The sequence below is a fragment of the Stegodyphus dumicola genome, chromosome 11 (assembly GCF_044657685.1).
Source record: "Stegodyphus dumicola isolate Sdum_Otavi_A_Nest chromosome 11, ASM4465768v1".
In the NCBI taxonomy this organism is placed as follows: Eukaryota; Metazoa; Arthropoda; class Arachnida; order Araneae; family Eresidae; genus Stegodyphus; species Stegodyphus dumicola.
The window spans coordinates 67,998,179-68,019,147 of record NC_140778.1 but is presented as its reverse complement, the minus strand read 5'-3'; the positions used below and the strand labels follow the sequence as shown (position 1 = coordinate 68,019,147).

Genomic DNA, 20,969 nt, shown 5'->3' with positions numbered 1-20,969 from the left:
ACTTTTGACTGTACCAGTTTCTAGGAAATGATGATTTAAGTGAAAGAAATATTAATTAGAAAATATGTAAACTGACGTTTAACATGTATGTTACAAAAGTGCATAAACGCTAACAAGTTAGGTAAAATGTATTTCATCAAAAAGTAAAATCTTCTATTAATGATTTACTATGAATAAATTATTAGTAGTTATGTGTACATTTCAGAAAGAGTATGAAAATCATCAGTGCAGCAAATATGTTCTACTGATATTATCACTTAACACACTTACCATTTGACTGTTAATAAACAAAAATATGAAAATTTCCACAATTTGTTTGCAGAATGAGTGTGGATGAATCTAAACAACATAGGAACATTTCTTTAGATCAGTTCTCAACCGGTGGTACGCAAAGAAGCAAAGTATTTTTAACTTTTAAATTAAAAAATTAAAACCCAACATCCTGATTGAGTTTTCTTTTCGAACACTCGTAAATTTATATGATTTGAGCTTTGTTCAGGAGTGGTGGTGGTATTAAAGGTTTTCAATTTTTTTTAGATGGTATGCGTTAGTCAAAAGGTTGAGAACCGCTGCTTTAGATTAAATATTAGAAGAAAATGATAATTGCAGTTTGTCTAATTTGTAGATTTCCATAGTGATTAAATTTTTTTGGGTTAACATTAATATAAATAACTGTTGTAATCATAAAACACTGACAGCTATTAGAAGCATAACATTACAGAAGACAGTAGGTAAAATCATATTTATTATGCAGATAACTTTTAATACATGATTTAACTGTACATGTGTAAGCAAATCAGTTAGACTTGAAGTACATGGTTTAAAAAACAGTTAAACTTGGAATATACCTCCTCGTACAGCCATTGCATGAAGGTAAACAGATACTTAGATGTGCACCTAGAATATGTGAGAAAATGAGATTTCAATTATTACCAGTGTTCAGCTGATGTAACCATGGGTAGACTGTGGTGCATAATCATAGGCCTGATATATTCAGTAGATAAGAGATCTGATGAAATCATAGATCAAGGGATAAATAGATCAGTAAAAAAAATGGTGGGAATTTAAAAGTTGTTTTCTGTTATGTGTCAGACATTCCTTGTTGATCACTAGTTCTAGACAACCTCTAAAGTTAGACAGCAGTGAGCTTCGAAAACCTCACAGTAATAGTAAATGATTCATCAGATTTTAAAAACACTGCCTTTTCATAAGTAGTACACATACAATAATCAATTTATGGAAATGAACTAGAAACTAAAAAATTACCTCGCGTGCTACAGACATTTTATGAACATTGATCACACAGCACACTTCCAAATGGCTATTGATATCACATTTTTTGTACCCCGAGTTTCCATACTGCATCATCTATCACATTTGAAGTCTTCCATTGGGCAAACATTAAGGAGTGCATTTTTTTTTTTTTTTTTTTTTACATAATGTACTGGTAATACATTATGTACAAAATGTATCTGGTGCTCACATAACATACACAACAAAACATTTGTTGTACGTACAGAAAATTTGGATAATTTCTCATTCTTTATTTGGATTCAATCATTATAATATGCATAATATTTTCAATATTAGAATTTTTAAATCTGATAAATCATTTGCAGTAGCCCTAAACAATGGCACCTGTTCAACTGCACATTAAACATGGAAGCTGTTTTTTTTGGGGGGGGGGGTGTTTAATTTATTTGATTACAGTATAGTGTGGCTAAGGGTAGAGATACTTTCAAAGAGAAATTAGCTTATACATATTTCATATATGCGGAAAACTATGAAAACACACATGCAGCCAACCTATTCGCCAGAATGTGAACACAGGTTGAATTATCAGTATTCAGCTACTTTACTGCTAGTGAAGCCAGAGCTAGACATTTTATTACCTAATAGAATAACTGCTGCTTGCAAATTATGCTTTCCAGTTCCTGCCAAAATTCTAAAAATTTTGACGCTCCTATGTCTTGCTGCTCATTGCACTCATACAGGTTGCCCTGGCCACCGATGAGCATTAAACATGAAGGCAACTGGGATGTAATGGACCATACGATTACACTTGGTTTCAGAACTGTATGGAGATGCATAATGCATGACATAATGTGGCATTTTGTTGATGCAGACCATTGATGTGATCCTTGATGGTGTTGATGTATTAAGATTCATCTGGAAAAAATGAATTTATGTTATTTATCCTTGTATTTGCAAAGTTCTATGCACAACTATAGCTGTAGTCACTTATAATGTTCTAACGAGGGTTTAGTTAGGTTATTTGAATATGGCAAAGCACCTGAGGGCTGCTTATTTTTTCTACCAAAGTTAGCTGAAACAATGGTCATTTAAAAAAAACTACTTTAATTTTTTGCTATGTAGCACCTACTTAGTTCTGAACTGAAGAATAATATAACTGAAACAGCCATACATACAGATTATGTTATCTTAATCAATGAGTCAAACTAGTGAGTTCATTGCTTAAGCATTCACCAGCTTTAGGAAAACCAGATCAAGTAGGATATTTCTTTTTTTTTTTTTTTTTCTTTTAACATAAATAAGTATCAATGTGCTTTAAAAATGATAATTCAAATTGTGACAAAGGTACCCATTGATTATTTACTACATCTCAGATTTTTAGAGGTAGTTATTTCCCAGCAATGATGTCTGTGTGTTTTCTTTGGTGGTAAAGTGCCAATAAATAGTATTTAACTGTAACAGTCATATATAATCATAACTGACTTCTGATAATGGTGTATGTAATTTTATATTTCATTTTTGTTAGCCATTTTGCATTTTATAAATATGGTTCTTTTTGATTTGCTAAAAATAATGAAAACAGAAAACTGTTCGTTTTTTCTAGTTTCAGTCTGCTATGTCATGGGATAGTAAAAATCTCATAGAATGAAATAATAATCATTCCAAAAGCATATTGCAGTACTAGTAAAGTTCTGATATATGCAAATAAATCATTATGTGAAAGAAAGAAAATTGGTTTGAGGGAAGCATAGCTTATTAATTTTTGTTCATCAGAGTTCACAAAGTGTATAACTTTCTCAAAATAATTCTAAAATGGTGAATTTTGGTACTTTCTAATTTTCTGAACCTCAACAGAATGCTGTGAAAAATTATTCATGGTCTAAACCATGTTGCTAAGAAAAATTTATGTGGCTACACATGTCACTAAAAATCATTTATGTGGCAACCCAAGTATACACATAGCATTCTCCAGATATTTTCACCAGTGTGGTTGAAGATTATGATCCCTCCTATGGGAATTTCAGTACTTCAGCATTGCGGTGGACCACATACTGCAGTTTCTGGTAAAATCATTGGCAATGTAGCTTTCTGCATGCATTCAACATAAAAGGCATCACATGCCCCTCTTTCCTTTCTCATTTTAGGATTCTGGTGCCAAAATTTTGCAATTTTCTGATTTTTTTTTTTTAATTAAAAAGATTTATAGGAAGAACAACGGTGAAAAAAAGCCTAGAATTGTGCGTGTCTTGTATTGAAGAATGTAAAACAATAGGTGGTGGTGGATGCATCATTGAAATAAATTTAAAGATATGCAAGCATCCTAACTCACCAACAAGTTTGCAAATGCTCTTCAAAGTTGCCAATGGGTTCATGACTTACCACATCTGTGGTAAGAATATAAATTCCATATATTTTATGGCTCTTGTTAAAGATGGAATTAAACACAGGAATTTTAATTTAATAACTTATAATATTTAAACACAAAAACTTATTTCTGTTTCCCTTAAGGGAAGAGCAAACATAAATATTGTTGCAAAATGTAGTTTAAAATAATAATGGTAAATTTAAAATACATTCAAAATGCAATCTGTCACAGTTCTAGATCATCCCCATCTTTAGAAAAAGGAAAAAAAAGGTAATGAAGTAGAAATAGATAATGGAAATGACACTGTGTATTTTAAAATATATATGAAAATTTGGGATAATCCAAGCAATGTTTATGTGTGTAAAAAGTATATTCCTTACTACCTTATGCATACTAAAGGTACCTGATAGATTTAACTGACAACATTTACTTTTAAAATAATAATAATATTAAGAGCGATTCAAAGGTTGTATTTAATTTAAGGGACAGTAGGCAATGTAGGCATGTATATTTTGCTGTAAATTGACTGGCAAATGTTATTCAGTAAAGGAAAAGATCCCACATGTACTTTCTCTATATCACTACTTTAATCTAGTCCATTATTAACAATATTTTTCCTGGGATTCCATCTCAGGGTAAAACTGTAAGCTTTGTAATCTTGTTCTTAAAAATGTAGTTGTATCACGATAAAGCATTAATAAACTATGTTAAATATTGTTTTTCCAACATTCCATTAGCAAAATAGAATAAGGATATAACCCTCTCAAGCAAATAACCCATTTTCCTTCCTTTGTAATGATCCGGTATTTCTCAAGGTGTATTGCATAAAGTAAAAATATATATTAACATATGAATTAATATTCAGTTGTACATAAAATCACCTCTGACTTCTTAACTGATTTTTTTTTAAAGGATGAAAACATAACCGCTGTACGCCATAAAACGATTTTTAATACACGGGCTCCAGAAGCTTTACCACGTGACAAAACAAATGACGCCGAAAGCTCTATGTTACGTTTGTATTCTTCTAACCAATAGCAGCGAAGCAGCTATCACAGCAGGAGGTACAGCGAGTATGTTTTAGGAACATACATTCCGGATTATCGATTTTGCCTGATTATAGATCATCAGTTTAAATCTGGTAAGATGGCATGCAGAAATTACAAAATTAAAAATATGAAACTGTAATTTATGAAATAAAGAACAATTATGATCTAAAGGGTATCAAAATTTACAAAAAAAAAAAAAAAGCCTAATATTTATTTGTTTACTTTATTAAACATTTCTTTCAATATAAGTTGTTTAAGTTGCTTCGTTTTATGTGATAATACTTTCTCTTTAATTCTATAAAAAGACATAATTTCTTCTTCAGTTACAAAGTTCCGCTGTTGAGGTACTATAATTGCTGCGTCGAGAATACCGACTAATTCGTCAATCGAAATTTTTCGTTTTCAATAACCTCTGTGTCACTTTCTTCATTATCGGAAGCGAATTATAATGACGAGGAATTTGATTTAAATTATATCAAAGACGGAGTACATCGAGATAAAATACTATATTTAGTAAGTAAGGAATTATAAGCCAAATAAAATAAAAACATCTGCTCTGAAGATAAGGATAGTGCTGCTAGATCAACTTCCAATTCATTGCGTACCGCGGCGTTCCCCCTCCCCCCGCCGCAGAGCAGAGTGAAATTGATAAACAGATTTCGGAATGGTTAGATAAACAAAGTATATGCCTTTATCCATTTTTTGCAGCAATTCCACTTTTTGTTTAATGGACTTCGAAACATACTTTCGCTTTGTAGATCCTTTACATATTAGTAAATATATATCGGAAATTCTATTTGACATAATCGAAAGTTCAAGCTTACTTATATAAAATTGCTCTTACAGTCAGCAAAAAATAATAAGCCGGATCCAATTCGAAGATTAAGGAACAACGCAATCTGAAACATTAACTGAATTAGATAATTTTAGCTTAGCTTATACCGTCCGTTATACATTAAACGCGCATGCGGACACGCATATTCACAGCCGTAAAGATTTTACGCGCATGCGTCAACGCGACGCATGCGCAGAAAGATTGTAGTTTTGAGGTCCGGATTATAGATCATCCTGTATTATGGGTGTCCGAATTAACGACTTTTGACTGTAGAACTCTTATGGAACAAAAGTGCTTAATCATGACGAAGATTAGGTGCGATATTGGGACAAAGTCCAGAATTGTCCACTGCTTGAAGCATTTTTAAGAATTGCACATACACGGTATCATCCATGTACCCGTCGACCTATTTTCACTTAAAAAAACATCGCAGAATTGCACAAAAATGGCCCATTGCTCACACTTTTAACTTTATCCATGTACACTGCTAAAGTCCTAGCTAGTAACCTTTATCGCCTTACCAAAATGTCGCCAAACTACCTGTTACCCTATTCCAAAGATTAGCCGAACGAGCCACTGTAAGAATATATGGGAAAAGGTGCCCAACCACATGTGTATCATAATATTAATTTTTGCGCATTTGCATCAGAACCTGTGTCAATGAACATGGTGTCTTCACGGTAAGAATGTCACATGGTAAAGATCAACCGAAACACCTGGCATGCAGGAGGTTGGGTCGCATGTTATGGAAGCTGTATATATGCTTATGCCAAAATTAAAATGCACAGAGATAATAACATAATTACAACTCTGATCTTTTTAATGATAAGGAACAAATACATGATGCAGGAGGTCAGAACTGTGTCTTGAAACTTTATCTCTGGTGCTCGTTGAATTATTCTGTGATTATTGAGAATTGTGTCTCTTCCTTGCCTTACTGCCTTCCTTTTTCACAAGAGCAACAATATCAAATATTGTTCATACAATCTATTATTTTTTTACTTTTCTACTGTTCAGTCAATAGATTATTACCAATAGTTTTAATGCACATAAATATATTTTCGTGGCACTGAAACATTCCCAAATTTAAATGGCAAGCAATATTTTCTATTATTTAATATTTGTCAAGTTTTTATTTTCTAATTATTCTACCACATATACATAAACATATTGTGCACTGGCCTTTTTATTATGTGGAGAATTCTTTAAAACTAACTAAACATCGTAACAATCTCATCACAATTTCAAAATCGCATCACAGTTTTGTGAATTGCCACATACTGCTACATTTTAATTTTGTGATTGTAATTATTAATAACATTAATAAGAGAAACCTAAAGTTTTTTATATACTAACTAGCTTCACATATTTTTAATAAGGCTTACTTTCTATTATATAAACTTGTAGTTTATGCCAATCAGTCCTCCACCTCACTCATATTGATATCAGCATTTATTCGTGTTCCTTACATTTTAAAGCACTACTCTAATGCATATCTGAGGTATGAAGGAATATGTGAAAAACGCGTTTTGCCCCCCGCCCCTTGGGGACCCAATTTTGTAAACTTCTGAAACTGGTTTTTAGGTATTAATGTTCCATTACATTTCAAAACAAGAATCTTATGCACATCTGTTTCTTCCTTATATGAAAAAACGTAAAAACACGTCTTGCCCTCCTTGGGTGCCGAATTTTAAAAAATCTCTTTTTAAATGACGCCCTTCAGTACAAAAGGAATAAGCTCTTAAGTTTTTATATGTGTATCTCTAATAGCTTTGGACGATGATCTATAAATGAATAAATCAGGAATTCTTCCTTTATATATAGATTTATGATGAATCATCTGAACAAGAAGGTGCAAAAGGGAAAGCATAAATCAAAATAATATATTATTTGACAGAAAATGAGAAATAACCATTATTTAACATGTAAATATATATCTTAATTAAAAAGAAAAATATTGTAGAAAAACTAATAAAAGAAATTGATGTACACTGAGAAATGCGCACCAAGTTCGTAATTAATAATTGGTAGCGCCGGTGTCAGCTGATTCCTTCTGCATTCCACGATCCCTGACATAAAAACGCTGGACGTGAATCTGCGCAAATGATGAAGGGGGAATCAGGAGTAAACTAGTATCGGATGGGCTAGATGCTTGTCAATGCAAAGAGCAGAAAAATAACTGAGTAAGCGCGCCTTCAGGAAAATGACGACATGCGCAGTAATTCGCGCAAATGTTCAGGATGGAACCGGAAGGAAACTAGCGTCTGAGGGGCTTGTGCATCTAGGTGCAACTAGACGCTTGTTTGTCCATCTAGCATTTAGACGCTTGTGAAAAAAAAACGGGACATGTGGTCGCACTAGTGCTGGTTATGGGAAAATCCCCAATTTTTTTTTTTTTTTTTTTCGGTATACCTCTGTCTGACACATATGAGTAATAAATGAACTCTATGTGTTGACAGTTAAAATGAAATTTTGTTACTTTATAGTCATGCGCTTAGCAATGTGGACTTCGGAGTGCCGTAAAATGTTCACATTTTTCAGCATTTAGGAGAAACTATTAGGCACTAACTAAGAAATCTAGAAAAATCAAAACTATATATAATAAAAATGAAACATATATGATGAACTGCGTAAATATTCTTGAGCGATAAATTGTATTTTTGTGTTAATGTAGCAAATTGATTTTTTTCTCAAGTGTTCCTGGAAATCAAGCTAAACTTACGTAATAAGTTAGATAAGTCGCATGAACAATATGTATGAACATTTTGATCAAAATAATGACGTGTGTATTTACACAAACCACTAAAAACAACTGTGCAATATCCAGAAGTAGTTTGGGGTAAAATTCAGGTAACTTCCCTATTTCACATTCATGCAGAGCATAAACATCGTCCTGATTTATATAACAAGTTTATAGTTCTTAGTATTGAGAACCTTCTTGTCCAGGTGTATGCAACCCATCTTTTTGAAGAAGCAATATATAACAGTAGCTTATGGAACCCTGTATGTAAGAACACGTTTCGTGCAAATTCGAGTTTAAGCATGCATATTCGCACAGGAGAGAAACCTTATATGTGTGACATATGTAGAAAGTCATTTAAACGAAAAGGTAGTTTAAACATGCATGTGCATATTCACACACGAGAGAAACCTTATATGTGTGAATTATGCAAGAAGATGTTTCATATAAAGAGTAATTTAAACCAAGGAGGTTAGAATAGATGGAGTAAGCCTTCCCCGTATGTTCCCATGCAATGAAAATGAAGCCATGATACGTCACGATGCGTGACGTCACGACTGATATGTGTGAGTCGTCAGCCATGTTTTTGCGACCCTTTAGGGTTGCAATTTCGGTTGGGGACCAATCTTTGGCTCTTTAGCCGTATTAGTTAAAACTTTAATTATTTAACATTTTAGAGGACCTTTTAGAGAATCTTAAGTTCCGATTTTTCGCACTCATATAAAGATGTGTGACTTCTCTCTCGTAGTTTTTTAAAATGACGAATTTCTCATATGATTCATGATGCGTTTTTAAAACATTTTCACATATACTTCAAATTCATATATAAGTTACAAAAACTTTTTTGTCAACTTACTTCTGAATTTTCAGTTTATACTTTTACATACATGCATACAATACATGCATAATGTTAGACAACTAAAAATGTACTTTTTGACAAGAGATTTCCCGCAGCTGTATTCTTAATTTCCATGAGGTTATAATGGGTTTGAAATCACGTTTTCATATTTATGTAACTACTTTTCTTTTATAATTCAAGGTAGTTTCATGTATTATATAAAAATTATAAGCCTTTCAATACAATACTTGTATGATAATTCTTAATATCTTAACTATACCATTTCAGTACTGATGGAGTTAAGCATATTACTTTTATTTACATTACATGTTAAATTATTTAGAGAACATTAAAGCTGTGGCTACAAATTTGTATGAAGAAAACTTCAGTAATTTTTAAGTTTCTAAAGCTTTTCTGAATCAAAAGTTACTTTTCTAAAATTGTAAGCAAATTTTATATGATAAGTGGATAAATACATGCTGATGCTTTAATATATCTAGCAAGTTCGCATTTTAAACTTCTGAAAAATTTAATAGCTTGTCTGCATAATAATTCTTGTTTTTCATTTTTAATCTACTTCTTGTTTATCATTTTTAATATGCAGTTTGAAGTTTGCTCACATGGAATCGAATGTTTATTATTGCAACAATTTGGTTAAAAATGTATTTTGTGTGCATATCCAGAAAAAGGTAGCTAAAAGTTTTATGATTTTAAATACTGATTTGAGATATACACCTTTAAATTTTGATGTTTTAGCAGAATGCTATAAAAACTATTTCAATGCTCTAATGGCTGTGGGAATCTATATTTTAAAAATATATTTTTATATAAATTTAGCAATGTAAAAATTCCATATCAAAAATACTATTTTTGTTCTTTATTTAGCTAAAAAGAAAATTTTAAAAATTAATAAATAAAAAATAAAAAGAATACCTTTCCACACAAAATTTAGACACTATTTACCGATACATTTGCTATTGAGAAAATACTTTATACAGTACATAGAAAAACTGGTAAATTTATGAATTAAACAAGGGAAAAAACATACATAAAATTTAAAATTTTAATTTTATATTTGCTTTATATGAGTAGAGAATTTTATATTTGCTTTATAGAAATAGTGAATATTTGTTAAATTCAAATTTCATTCCTTGAAGCAATGGCACAAGAAAATTATTAAAATTAATTAAATTTTACTATTTTCTCGTGAAACAATGTTGTTAATATATTATTACACATATCTGAATATTTAATGATAATTCAGTACTCTTCTGTTATCGGGATGGAAATCAAAAATGTATGTATACACACATACATATGCATGGTTCATATATACATACATTCAATATACATCCATATAAAGATTTCTGAATCCGGTCCCGATAACAGAAGAGTACCAATAATTCTATAATTAGTTAATATCCTTATTAATTAATTTGCATAAGTAAAAACAAAAGTATTATTTAGCTTTAAATCTACATCTTTTGATAACAAACATATGCAAAATACTTGTACTTATAGTGAAAATAAAACAAAAATTGTTATTTTTCACTCTTTTTTTCTAACACAGTGCAAGTCATTCCATTATAATCAAATTTTATTAAAACACAGTAACCGGATTTTTTCCATTAAAGTCAACACCTTTATGTAGAATATACATAAAGTCAACAGCTTTGTATAGAATGATATAACGCTAGACCTACTTTACCTTAAATTTTATTTATATTAATTTATGGGGAAATGCCGGAATAAATGCAAAAAAAAAAAAAAAAAAAAAAAAATCTGAATAAATCTTAGCCGACACTGTTATGATAGTATTTTTGTTTTCAATAAAATGTTTTTAAGGTATACCATTTTAGTTCAGTTTTCCCCCCTATTAAAGGAGCTACCCTAAGAGACATATTTTATTTACATATATCTCATTAATATGTTAAAAATATAGCTTAAGTGAGTTTTATGTGCATACTGTAAGGAAGGGGAAAGCCTTAATTCAAAACCTGTTTTAAAGCAGTAAGTAAATAAATAAAATACATTGCTTTTATTAGCATCTCAAAAAATAGTGTTTTGGCTTCTAAAAACAAATCCTAAGCATCACATCATGATAGATAATAATCTTACATAAGAAGAAATATCTGATTAGGAATACATTCTTTATATTTATTTGATAAGATCAAAACATATATGCAACATCACATTATGAAAAATCCTGCGAATCATTACAACACTTTAAGACATTGATTAGTAAGGTAAACATCAGTTGATCATTCTTTCACAGTAGCAATAAATTTTTCATTCAAATTCTTAAAAATATGCCAAAATAAATTTACGATTGGTGCTTAAGATTTAAGGTCACAAAAAAGTAAATTTGATTTAGCAGAGCTTGATATCTTCCATAACATAAAAGTAACTGCTACATGATGGAAGTTTTTGTGAACAAAATACAAACATTTTATAAATACTTAACCTTAATGACTAACTTCAAATTAATCCAATAATGATGGAAACAATAATGTAATTGAGTACTGCAAATTTACTTTGTATGATATTTCTATGTAAAATCTGAAATTTATAATAGGTGAAGGACTTTACATTATTTAAACAATGAAGCCCCACTTCTGAAAGCGAGGACTTAGACAAGACATTAAAACATACATTACCATATTATTATATTACTCAAAATTATTACTTTCAATAATACTGTTCTTTTGCTTACTTAATGCATATTCCTATATATATGTAAAATTTAAAATTAAGCAAAAAAGTTATTTTAGTTTAATCCTGATTTTGAACAAACCTCTGTAGACTTTGAAGGCAATCAAATACAGGTTTCTCTTTTTTAGGGGCAAATCTGAAGAAATGAGACCTGTGTCTGATAGGCCTCGAAATCAGTAATTTTAATCAAAAACTATATCAAATTGAGGTTGCTTTTATGCCTCATTTTAAATATGATTATTATAATAAAATACACATTTAATTATATATATATAACAGCAAAATTTAAACAGTATTATGAATTATTATCTATTAAAAATTTCAATTTTTAATCTATTCTTAAGCACTGAAATTAAAGCTTAATCATATAATGCCTGAATTTCAATATTTTGATTTATTTATAAAACAAATTAATCCATTTTTAATATGAAACATTTTTTATGAAAACTATAAAACTTAAAAAAACATACATTTTAAAAACTGGATATCATTGAATGGTAGTTTGGTAAACCCAATGCCTTTTACATGCTGTGGGGTCAACAGTTGTGTTGGATTAGGCACATTAAACAAGGCTTTAGTTTTTTAAACCCATCTTTCCTAGAACATTCAAACTGGTTTTCTTCAAAATGCACCTTCAAATTTAACAAAAGCATGTATGAAGTTTAACATTAAAATCAAAAACACTAGTATTTAATTACAGTTGCATGTACTAAATGAATTTAATCACACTATTAAGAATGAAATTTTGTGAAAAATTTTAACTTTTATATGAAAATAGGACAAAATTAAGAATAAATAATTAAGTTTATGAAGCTTCCTGAAGGACACAGAATATATTTACCTCACTATACAGAATAACCTAAACAATTTATAATTTATGTTATACTTACCAATTTTTAAGACTGGCGCCAACTGATATATTTGGCGACAATACATCAGAATCAAAATACAGCATAGACCTCTAATACACTATTCGTACAGTAAAATTTAAATAAAAAAACGCCTATTACAATCCCAACCGAGACAAAGTTTACATGAAATATAGAATACAATTTTACAAACAGTATAAACTATTAGCAACAGTAAAAAACAGTATTGGCGATATTTTGCTGCACAAATGCACACACATTCCACAATTGATTTTATATTTGTAAAATCATTTCAGCGTCAATAAGTGACAGCTAAATGAAAGTACACATTTTGAAAAAAAGTAAGGGTTTTCTTCCGGAGAGGATCCGTTGGCGCTTCGGCAGAGGATCCGTTGGCGGCGAAGCGTATTTACTCGCCAAGCTTGTCAACGGCTAATCGGCCATGAGTTTAGCGGTGTACAGTTACATTACAAGATATATAAAAAGGTTAACCGTAATACAAACCGTAAACATGTGAGCTCTTGCGTTGCTGGTCTTCCTATTCTTTATCCGTCTTTCTCCTCCTTACTGCGGACATTATGTGAAGATAGTTCTATGTTATTGTGCCCATCCGGCATAAATTTGATTGAGCCAGGTAAACTACTGATCTCAGTGGTATTCTGGCTATAAGTTATCAGTCAGTCAGTCAAACCGTAAACTGAAAATCGTTAATAGCAATGAAAGGACTGGATATTATGTTCCCATAGATCCCCTAACTCCATATTCCCTCTGTCTTGCAGTATGCCATTTCCTGTTTGTAATAAAAAACAGCCTGTTAACGTATTTCCGCGAAATGCGTTGATCGTAATTGACTGTTCATTAGCTATTTTGGTGATACATACATGTCTTCTCCATTTAAAACAGAACCAGATCACAGCAAATAATGAGTCTTTCATGGCAAAGTTATCAATTTGTTGAAAAATAACTTAGTGAAATTCATATCTTTCTTTAAATATGCTTTAAGAATATAAAATTAGAAAATATTCCTGTTTTTAACAGTGCAGTTTCTTGGAAAATTGTCAAAACACAAGAAAAACAAAAAGGCACTTTTACTACTTGTACCTTCATTACATAATTTCAAAATGCTTTCCAAAGTATGAGTGAAAATAAATTCTCATCACATAAATGAAATAAACAATGTTTTCATTGAAATATAAACTATTGCAACTGTTTGAACTAGGTAAAAAATAAAGTTTGTATAGGAATAAATTATATTCTGCTCTGACTTACTTATGCATGCATAAATAAGTGTGTGCTTATGTGTGCATGTGTCATAAAATAAAAACTAACATATCCACTATTTTTATTAACAATCATGCTAACCTAAAACAGTAAGGGCAGAATTTAACTTTTTTGCATGTAACTCTAACAAGCATACTATGATTCATTACTTTCCAACTGATGTTCTGTGACTGAATTCTGGTAGTTTGATTTAGGTCCTAATCTAAAAAAAGACAGCTAATTGCATGGGTGTTTTCACGGTGCTTCAATATGTTACAGGAATGCAAAGCCAAAAATCCCTTATAAAGTTCTCAAAGGCACACCTTCTCTTACGCAGATATTTTTTGCATGCTTTGACATAATTAAAACACACCAAACCAAATGGATACATGCCACCAGCAATTTTAAACTCAAAATATTCCTTAACTAACCCTCAAACCCTAACCTGATTTCGGTTATTGTTATTGGAGAGCTATGCTGAGTGATCAATGAATAAGAAAAAAATTTCATTGAAAAATCATGTAGGAATAGTTTTGTATAAATTATCATGTAAGTGTGATATTGCATATACTTATTATATGATTACTTAATTTTTTTGTTATTAATTATTTTTATTTTTTTCTTATTACGTGCTCCGCCCTTAGGCACTCCACGGAAAGGGAGGGATGCCCTGCAGAGGTCTTTTTAAGGGAAACTAGCTCGTATCCATGTTACACATGGGGAAATCACGAAAACGCGCATGCAGCCAGCCCGTTCGCCTGGACTTGAACCCAGGATCGAACTACCAGTGTTCAGCAGCTTTTACCGCTCGGCCGCTGGTGGGCTCATTAATTATTATTAATAATATATTTAGGCACAGTATTTCTTTTAAATTCATCTTCTGATTTTGAATCTATTTTGAATTTTCAAATCATAATTTTATCAAATAAGTTACTGAAAATGTAGTCACAATCTCACTCTATCAAATCCGAAAGTTGAGTTCAAGGATGGACAAACTATGGCCAGTGAACAGCTACCTGTTTAAAGCTTCTATATAGATATATATTATTCTATTCAGCAAATTATCAAAATATATTTAGGATTTTACTATGTAATACATAATGTATATTGTAAATATATATTCATTTTTGTTTTGGCTATACAATGTATACTGTATTTGTATAAATAAAATGTAAAGGAATATCACGTGATTTGCACATAACATGAGTTCACATAGATATCTGTTATCTCACTTCATCGACATGTATACTGTGCTCATCGACTTTGTTACATCATGAACACAGATAAGTATAACAAGATTTAGATCTCCCACTGAAAATTCCCCAGAAAGCGAGAATTACTGATAATGTAACGAAATGAAGAAAGGTAATCTTTTTTTTTTTTGAATGTGGAAATTTTAACTATTTTCAAGTGGTCTGTTTAAATTTCCATTGAACATTAAACCTGTGCTTGATGTAACCATGAGGCTTGGGAATAGTATTCAATCTTGTTGATGTACCCATAGGGAATTACGAGATTTACTTAAGCCCTTAAAATCTGAATACTTGCATGTGCTGTATTACACAAAACAAAAGTAAGATGGCTTAGTGCAAGATGTGTTTTCGAGAAAGTTTGGCAACTGATTAACGAAACTGTGCCATTCTTCAATGAGAAACATTGTTCTGTAAAGTGTGAAATTTTAAAATATATAGCATCAATTAATTTAGAAAGCAATCACAAAAAATCAGAGTCATATTTGCAAATTTTCACAGGACTAGTAAGTGATTAGTCACAGGATTTAATTTATATTGATACAGCATGGTTTTCAACTTAGCATTTTTCACATTTCTTTGTCATATGAACAATTTAAATATCAAAATGCAATAGTTATGAAGATAGCCTGAAAAAGAAACCTGCATTTTGAGTTTAAACACAGATTTCAAAACTAGAAATTTTCAGCATGCCTTGCAATATAAACTATGAAGCCGTGAGACCACATTTGCAACTTGAAGTAATTTAGTTACAGTCTAACAATCACTTGAAGCAGTTGTTTCTCAGTGTTCCAAAATTACAGTTGTTCAAATCATTATATAACTACATATACATAGGAATAACAAAAAGTAGTAAAATTTATCACAGATCTGCACACGTTGGTTGACTCTTTTCTTTTGACGATATTCTTAGCATATGCTAAGAACATGATGCTGTTACAAAGTGCTGGTTATCAAAATTAATCTCCAAAATAGATAACTTATTTATTTTGATAATTTCAAAATATTTTTCTATTCAACTACATAGAGATAATCAAATGAAGAAAATTCCCAAAGCCTGTGGAAACTATCCAACATTACAAAAAAAATCATAAAACAACAGTCTCCTATTCAACTTATATAAACAAAGTAATTGTTCAACTTTACACAATCCTAAACAAGTCTTTTAACTGAAGACTAACTTTATATCTCTGGTCAGTGCAAAGTTTTATAAATGCGTATATTACAAATATTTTCAATAACACATTAAAAACACTTAAAAATAAATAGCAATGTCTCCATAAAATAATGAAACAAACATGAATGCCAAAGTGAAGACTAGATGTCATGCCATAGTCATTTGAAATAAATTGTATTGACACACATTTCACTTTGGAAAGAAGAAAGTCCATCTCTAAAAAGATGTTTGAAAACTTATAAGAAATGATCAGCAAATTTACCTTAAAATGGACGTAAATCAATGCTGTATACATTACTGCATTTTAGAATATCCAAAATGAGAATGAAAAAAGCAATATTTTCATTGATTTTTAGGAAATAGCATATGCTGTTGACAAATTCATATGTAAACTAGGATAATTCTAGTTGCAGGATATCGCTGAAATTATTTCTCCTTAAAACAGATGTGGGAAAAAACCAGCACTTGCAGCATTCTAGACCTTTCATCAGGCCTGATGAAATTAAACGCAGCAACATCATTTTCTTCTGAATGATGCATTCAGGTGTATGAGAAAGGCAGATGAAACACTTCTCAGAATGTTGTATCATAAATGAGTCGTAAATGCTTTGCTTATATTATGCCAAGCAGTAATAGCTTTAGGGGCCATGACAGTGTGATGGCCCAAGATACTGAGTACTGAAGATTCAAATTAGGGTCAAACTACCAGTATCCAGCAACTGTATTGCTGAACTGCTTGTGAACTTGAACAAAAGTATGAATATCTTGTTAGTGAAACCCATAACGTAAGAAAAACGGCACACTTGATAAAATGTTCAAGATTAATGGTCGATTTTGTTATGAATCCCGTGGTTCTGACATGTTTTAAATATACTCCTTCCACACGGATAGAAGCTGAATGATCATTGTCCTGCTTACTACAGATATAACCCGTCAATGTATAATCTGAAGGAAAGTTTAGGTTATTCGAATATGGCAAAGCATACCAGCTGTTGACCTGAAGAAGGATGCCTTTATGAACATTCTAAGGGAAACTGGCTTGTATTTGCATTACATATGAGGAAAACTAGAAAAATCAACCATGCAGCCAGCCCTTTAACCATGATATGAACACAGATCAAACTACCAGTATTCAATGGTCTTAAGCACTAGTAGGAAAAATCTAAAAAAATGCTTGCAATATTATGCAATCAGAAATTCACTAAATGTTGCACAGCAGGATTACTTTTTCAAGTGTCGAGGATGAGAATACTTAATTTTGTTTTGTTTATATAGGTATTTGGTCATGGTATTATTCATTACATATATTCTCTGTTGTTCATACAGATACTAATATTTTAGTACATTTAAAAGTGTCTTTTTCATTAAGTGCTTTGCTTGTCAATATTCCCAAAATTGTGTTTCATATGTTAAATGCTACTGTACATATAATAGATTAATGGATTCATTACAGAATAATACATTTCAAATATCCATTTTATGCAAGCAATTTTCAAAGTTATTTTTTGAATTTACTTGCTGATAGCTTAAAATATTTTATTTTGAAACAACTGCCTTTTTCACAATAAACTGGACATTGCCAAGAATCTTCAATAATATTCAAATCCTTTAGAGTAGCATTGTAAATAAAACTATAAGAACATTATACATTTTGTTATCTTTCAAAAGTCAAACTTTGATTAATTACTCAAAGCAGTGGTTTACTAACTTTGATGACCAATAAAAAAATCTTAATTTTTTTTTTTTTTAAATCTCATCTCAGAGAACCAATAATACTTTTTTTTATTCATTATTACTTCTTTATTTCATTCTAATCATCTATCATATATAAACACCTAGCATCTTCTGAAAGGTAATTGCTAAGATACATTAAAAATATGTCAAATTTTTAAGCATGAAAAGTGATGTAATTCCTATTATTTTAGATAAAAATAAGAGTAATAAAAATAAAAACTTTAGTTAATTGTTTAAAACCTTATATTATTGCGGCCCACGTTAATCATGTTTTAGGACTCGGGTACCCTATGGTTCTGAGTGTTTAGTATTTTAATTATTAAGAACAGTCATACTACTCTGAAAGGCGTGTTACCAATTATCAATAAGCCCCCCCCCCCTCCGCCGCAATTTCACCTGCTCATCCGGTAGCGATGCACCACCAGCCAGCGGCAAAACGGAGCACGCACAGAACATACGAGAACAGATTCGTTGTCTAAGCGTTTGAAGAATCAGGTTGCTACCTACGATCACCGAATTCGCCGGGTTACCAACTTTGAACTGTTATCGCCAATTTTGGCGATGTTTACATTTAACGGATCCTCTGCGGAAGTGCTTCCAAAAATAATAAGGGAATTTTTCTCATATGCTATGAAAAAATACGAAGCTGCACTTACTTCACAAAAACACGCTCCTGCGACCGAAATCCATTGATCTCGACCAGAAAGAATTACTTCTTTTTCGTCTTTTTTCATTTTTTTCTAAACAAAAGATCCTAAAGTTATTTCTAGAATGATTTGACAATTTGGTGCAGCACATCTATCCATATTTCTCAAAATCAGGTCGAAACGATCAACAAAGCAAAGCTGAACTAATAGCGAGTAGCAATAAAGTCAGAATAATAGAAATACTAAAATACCTGTTTATGGCATTTACTTATGAAATTAGCTGCGTAGCAGCGGGAATGATTGACATCCTTCACTACATTCACCAATTTTATCTGGCTGAGCAGTTTTAATACAATCATAAACAAAGCTTTCGTCTTATCCGTACGCTACACGGCAGCCATGCTGGCTCATCAGTCGTGACGTCACGCTGTCGATCCTTCCTTGGCTTCAATTTTGTGACGTCATGCTTACTCCATCTATACTAACCAAGGAGGTTAGAATAGAAGGAGGGAAGGTTCAATTCAAACGGTGAAGCTTGGCGGCCATCTTCCTGTTATCACCGTGACTTGTGCAAGGAAGTCTGTCATTGCAACATTTTTTTCTTTTCTTTTTGAAGCATGTCAGCTTGTATTGCATATGGACGCACAAATAGATTCTCGAAAAAAATTCCGAGCATTATTTTTCACACGTAAGTATCAATTTTCTTTTTTTATGTAATATGACAACCATGTCAAAAAATATCACAATGTCATGTGGTTTTCTTTCCAGATGTGAAAAAAAAGGACTTAAAATAGGTTATTTAATATAACTATAATCAAAATATATTAAATACATTTTAATGTTTCTGTTTATAGCTGGTATCTTCGCTCCTTAAGATACAATGCTATATGGTAGGATTTAAATTGTATAATTTGAACGTTTTAGTTAATTCGTTTTATAACTTTCATGAAAAGTAAGAAATCAATTGTTACTATTTTTATTAATTGTAAAGGTGTTAAATAAAGCAATGCTTTTCTTTATATATTAATTATTATTCATTTTTTTAAGTTTAGATAAACTGTTCTGTTATTAAAAATTTTTTGCATAAACTTACAAATTTCTGGGCAGTATCGTGATAAAATTAAGTAAAATATTTACACAATTGAACATGTGGAAAGATGTATCCAAAAACTTATATAGGTGTATTTCTGTAATTCAACTTAATTAAAGGCAGTTTTTTTTAGATTAATAAATATGAAATGCGCATAAACTGAAATCAATGAATTCACATAAATCTGTTTTATTTTATTAAGATTTATTTTCTAACCTAAGCAAGTTCGTGAAATATGCAGAAACATCATTTTTTAAAGGCTTTAATGTTATGCGCATGCATTTAGATTTCGAACTATTTCTTAATAATTTGCTGTACATAGTAAATTATGGATATCATCTTTATTACTTTAAAACAAAAATTCAACAATAGCGAGGGATTTCATTATAAATTTAACATATTTTTACTGGAAAATAAATGCACGGAACAGGTTAGAAACACGTACATGTCACTGCCGTAATGCAATGTTTTGAAGTCACAAACATGGACGCCGCTTGTTCGGCGGAGTTTCATTCCCCGATAGTGGAGGAAACCGCGAACCCTCCCTCCTTCTATTCTAACCTCCTTGATTTAAACAACCATGTGCTTATTCACACAGCAAAGTGTAGTTTCGCTTCAGTTCCTTCAAGTTTCTAATTAAATTTAGTTAAAGCGGAATGGCAACACTTTCTAGTCTCCGTGAAAACTTCGATTTTCTGTCACGCGATTCAACGTGCATGTAAAATGTAAATAAATCTTATGAATAAGAATCCATAATTTCGTAAGGAATAAAATATTTGTTCTATTAGAGTCAGAGAAGTGTTATTTTCGTATATTTGCATCGAATTCTAGAATGACTGACGAAGAGGAAACCGAAATTATAGTAACAACTGCGTCTGTCGCCAAGGTAAGCGTTAAAGATCCTCCTTTTTGGAAGCCATATCCTAAAATATGGTTATTCGGTAAAATCCTAGTATACAGTGCAGTCTTGGCGTGACTTTGAAAATTATCGCCAACAGCAAAAATGATCCAAATAACGTCTATATATATATATACAGTGTCTCACAAAAGTGATAGGACACTTGTGCTTTACGAAAGGAAACTGTAGTAAACTAAATTAAAAAAACATGTAAGAATTTTTTGTGGGTGTGTTTCATACTTAAATTTAGT

At 31.1% G+C, this 20,969-nt stretch overlaps 1 protein-coding gene across 2 annotated transcripts; it reads right to left on the bottom strand.

Moving 5' to 3' along the window:
• Positions 1-723: 723 nt before the first annotated feature.
• LOC118200210 (uncharacterized) lies at positions 724-19,146 on the bottom strand. Of its 2 annotated transcripts, XM_085826800.1 has the most exons (4): positions 18,982-19,146; positions 18,740-18,823; positions 12,684-12,762; positions 2,519-12,425 (listed from the first exon to the last, which is right to left on the bottom strand). In XM_085826800.1, the coding sequence occupies exons 1-4, from the start codon at positions 19,087-19,089 to the stop codon at positions 12,415-12,417; spliced, it is 282 nt and encodes a 93-aa protein (XP_085682926.1). In that variant the 5' UTR covers positions 19,090-19,146; the 3' UTR covers positions 2,519-12,414. The 2 variants fall into 2 exon arrangements, with proteins under 2 accessions (XP_085682925.1, XP_085682926.1); XM_085826799.1 differs by lacking the exons at positions 2,519-12,425; positions 12,684-12,762 and adding an exon at positions 724-2,169.
• Positions 19,147-20,969: the final 1,823 nt, after the last annotated feature.

What these genes read in the sequence shown, in the direction of transcription:
- LOC118200210 (XM_085826799.1), bottom strand. Translation starts at nt 19,089, where the DNA reads ATGATTGTATTAAAACTGCTCAGCCAGATAAAATTGGTGAATGTAGTG. An exon ending in TAAGTAAATGCCATAAACAG is followed by an intron (nt 18,824 to 18,981) that starts GTATTTTAGTAT and finishes TCTTTTGTTTAG; the next exon opens with AAAAAAATGAAAAAAGACGA. An exon ending in CAGGAGCGTGTTTTTGTGAA is followed by an intron (nt 2,170 to 18,739) that starts GTAAGTGCAGCT and finishes CATTTTTTCCAG; the next exon opens with ATGAATCTTAATACATCAAC.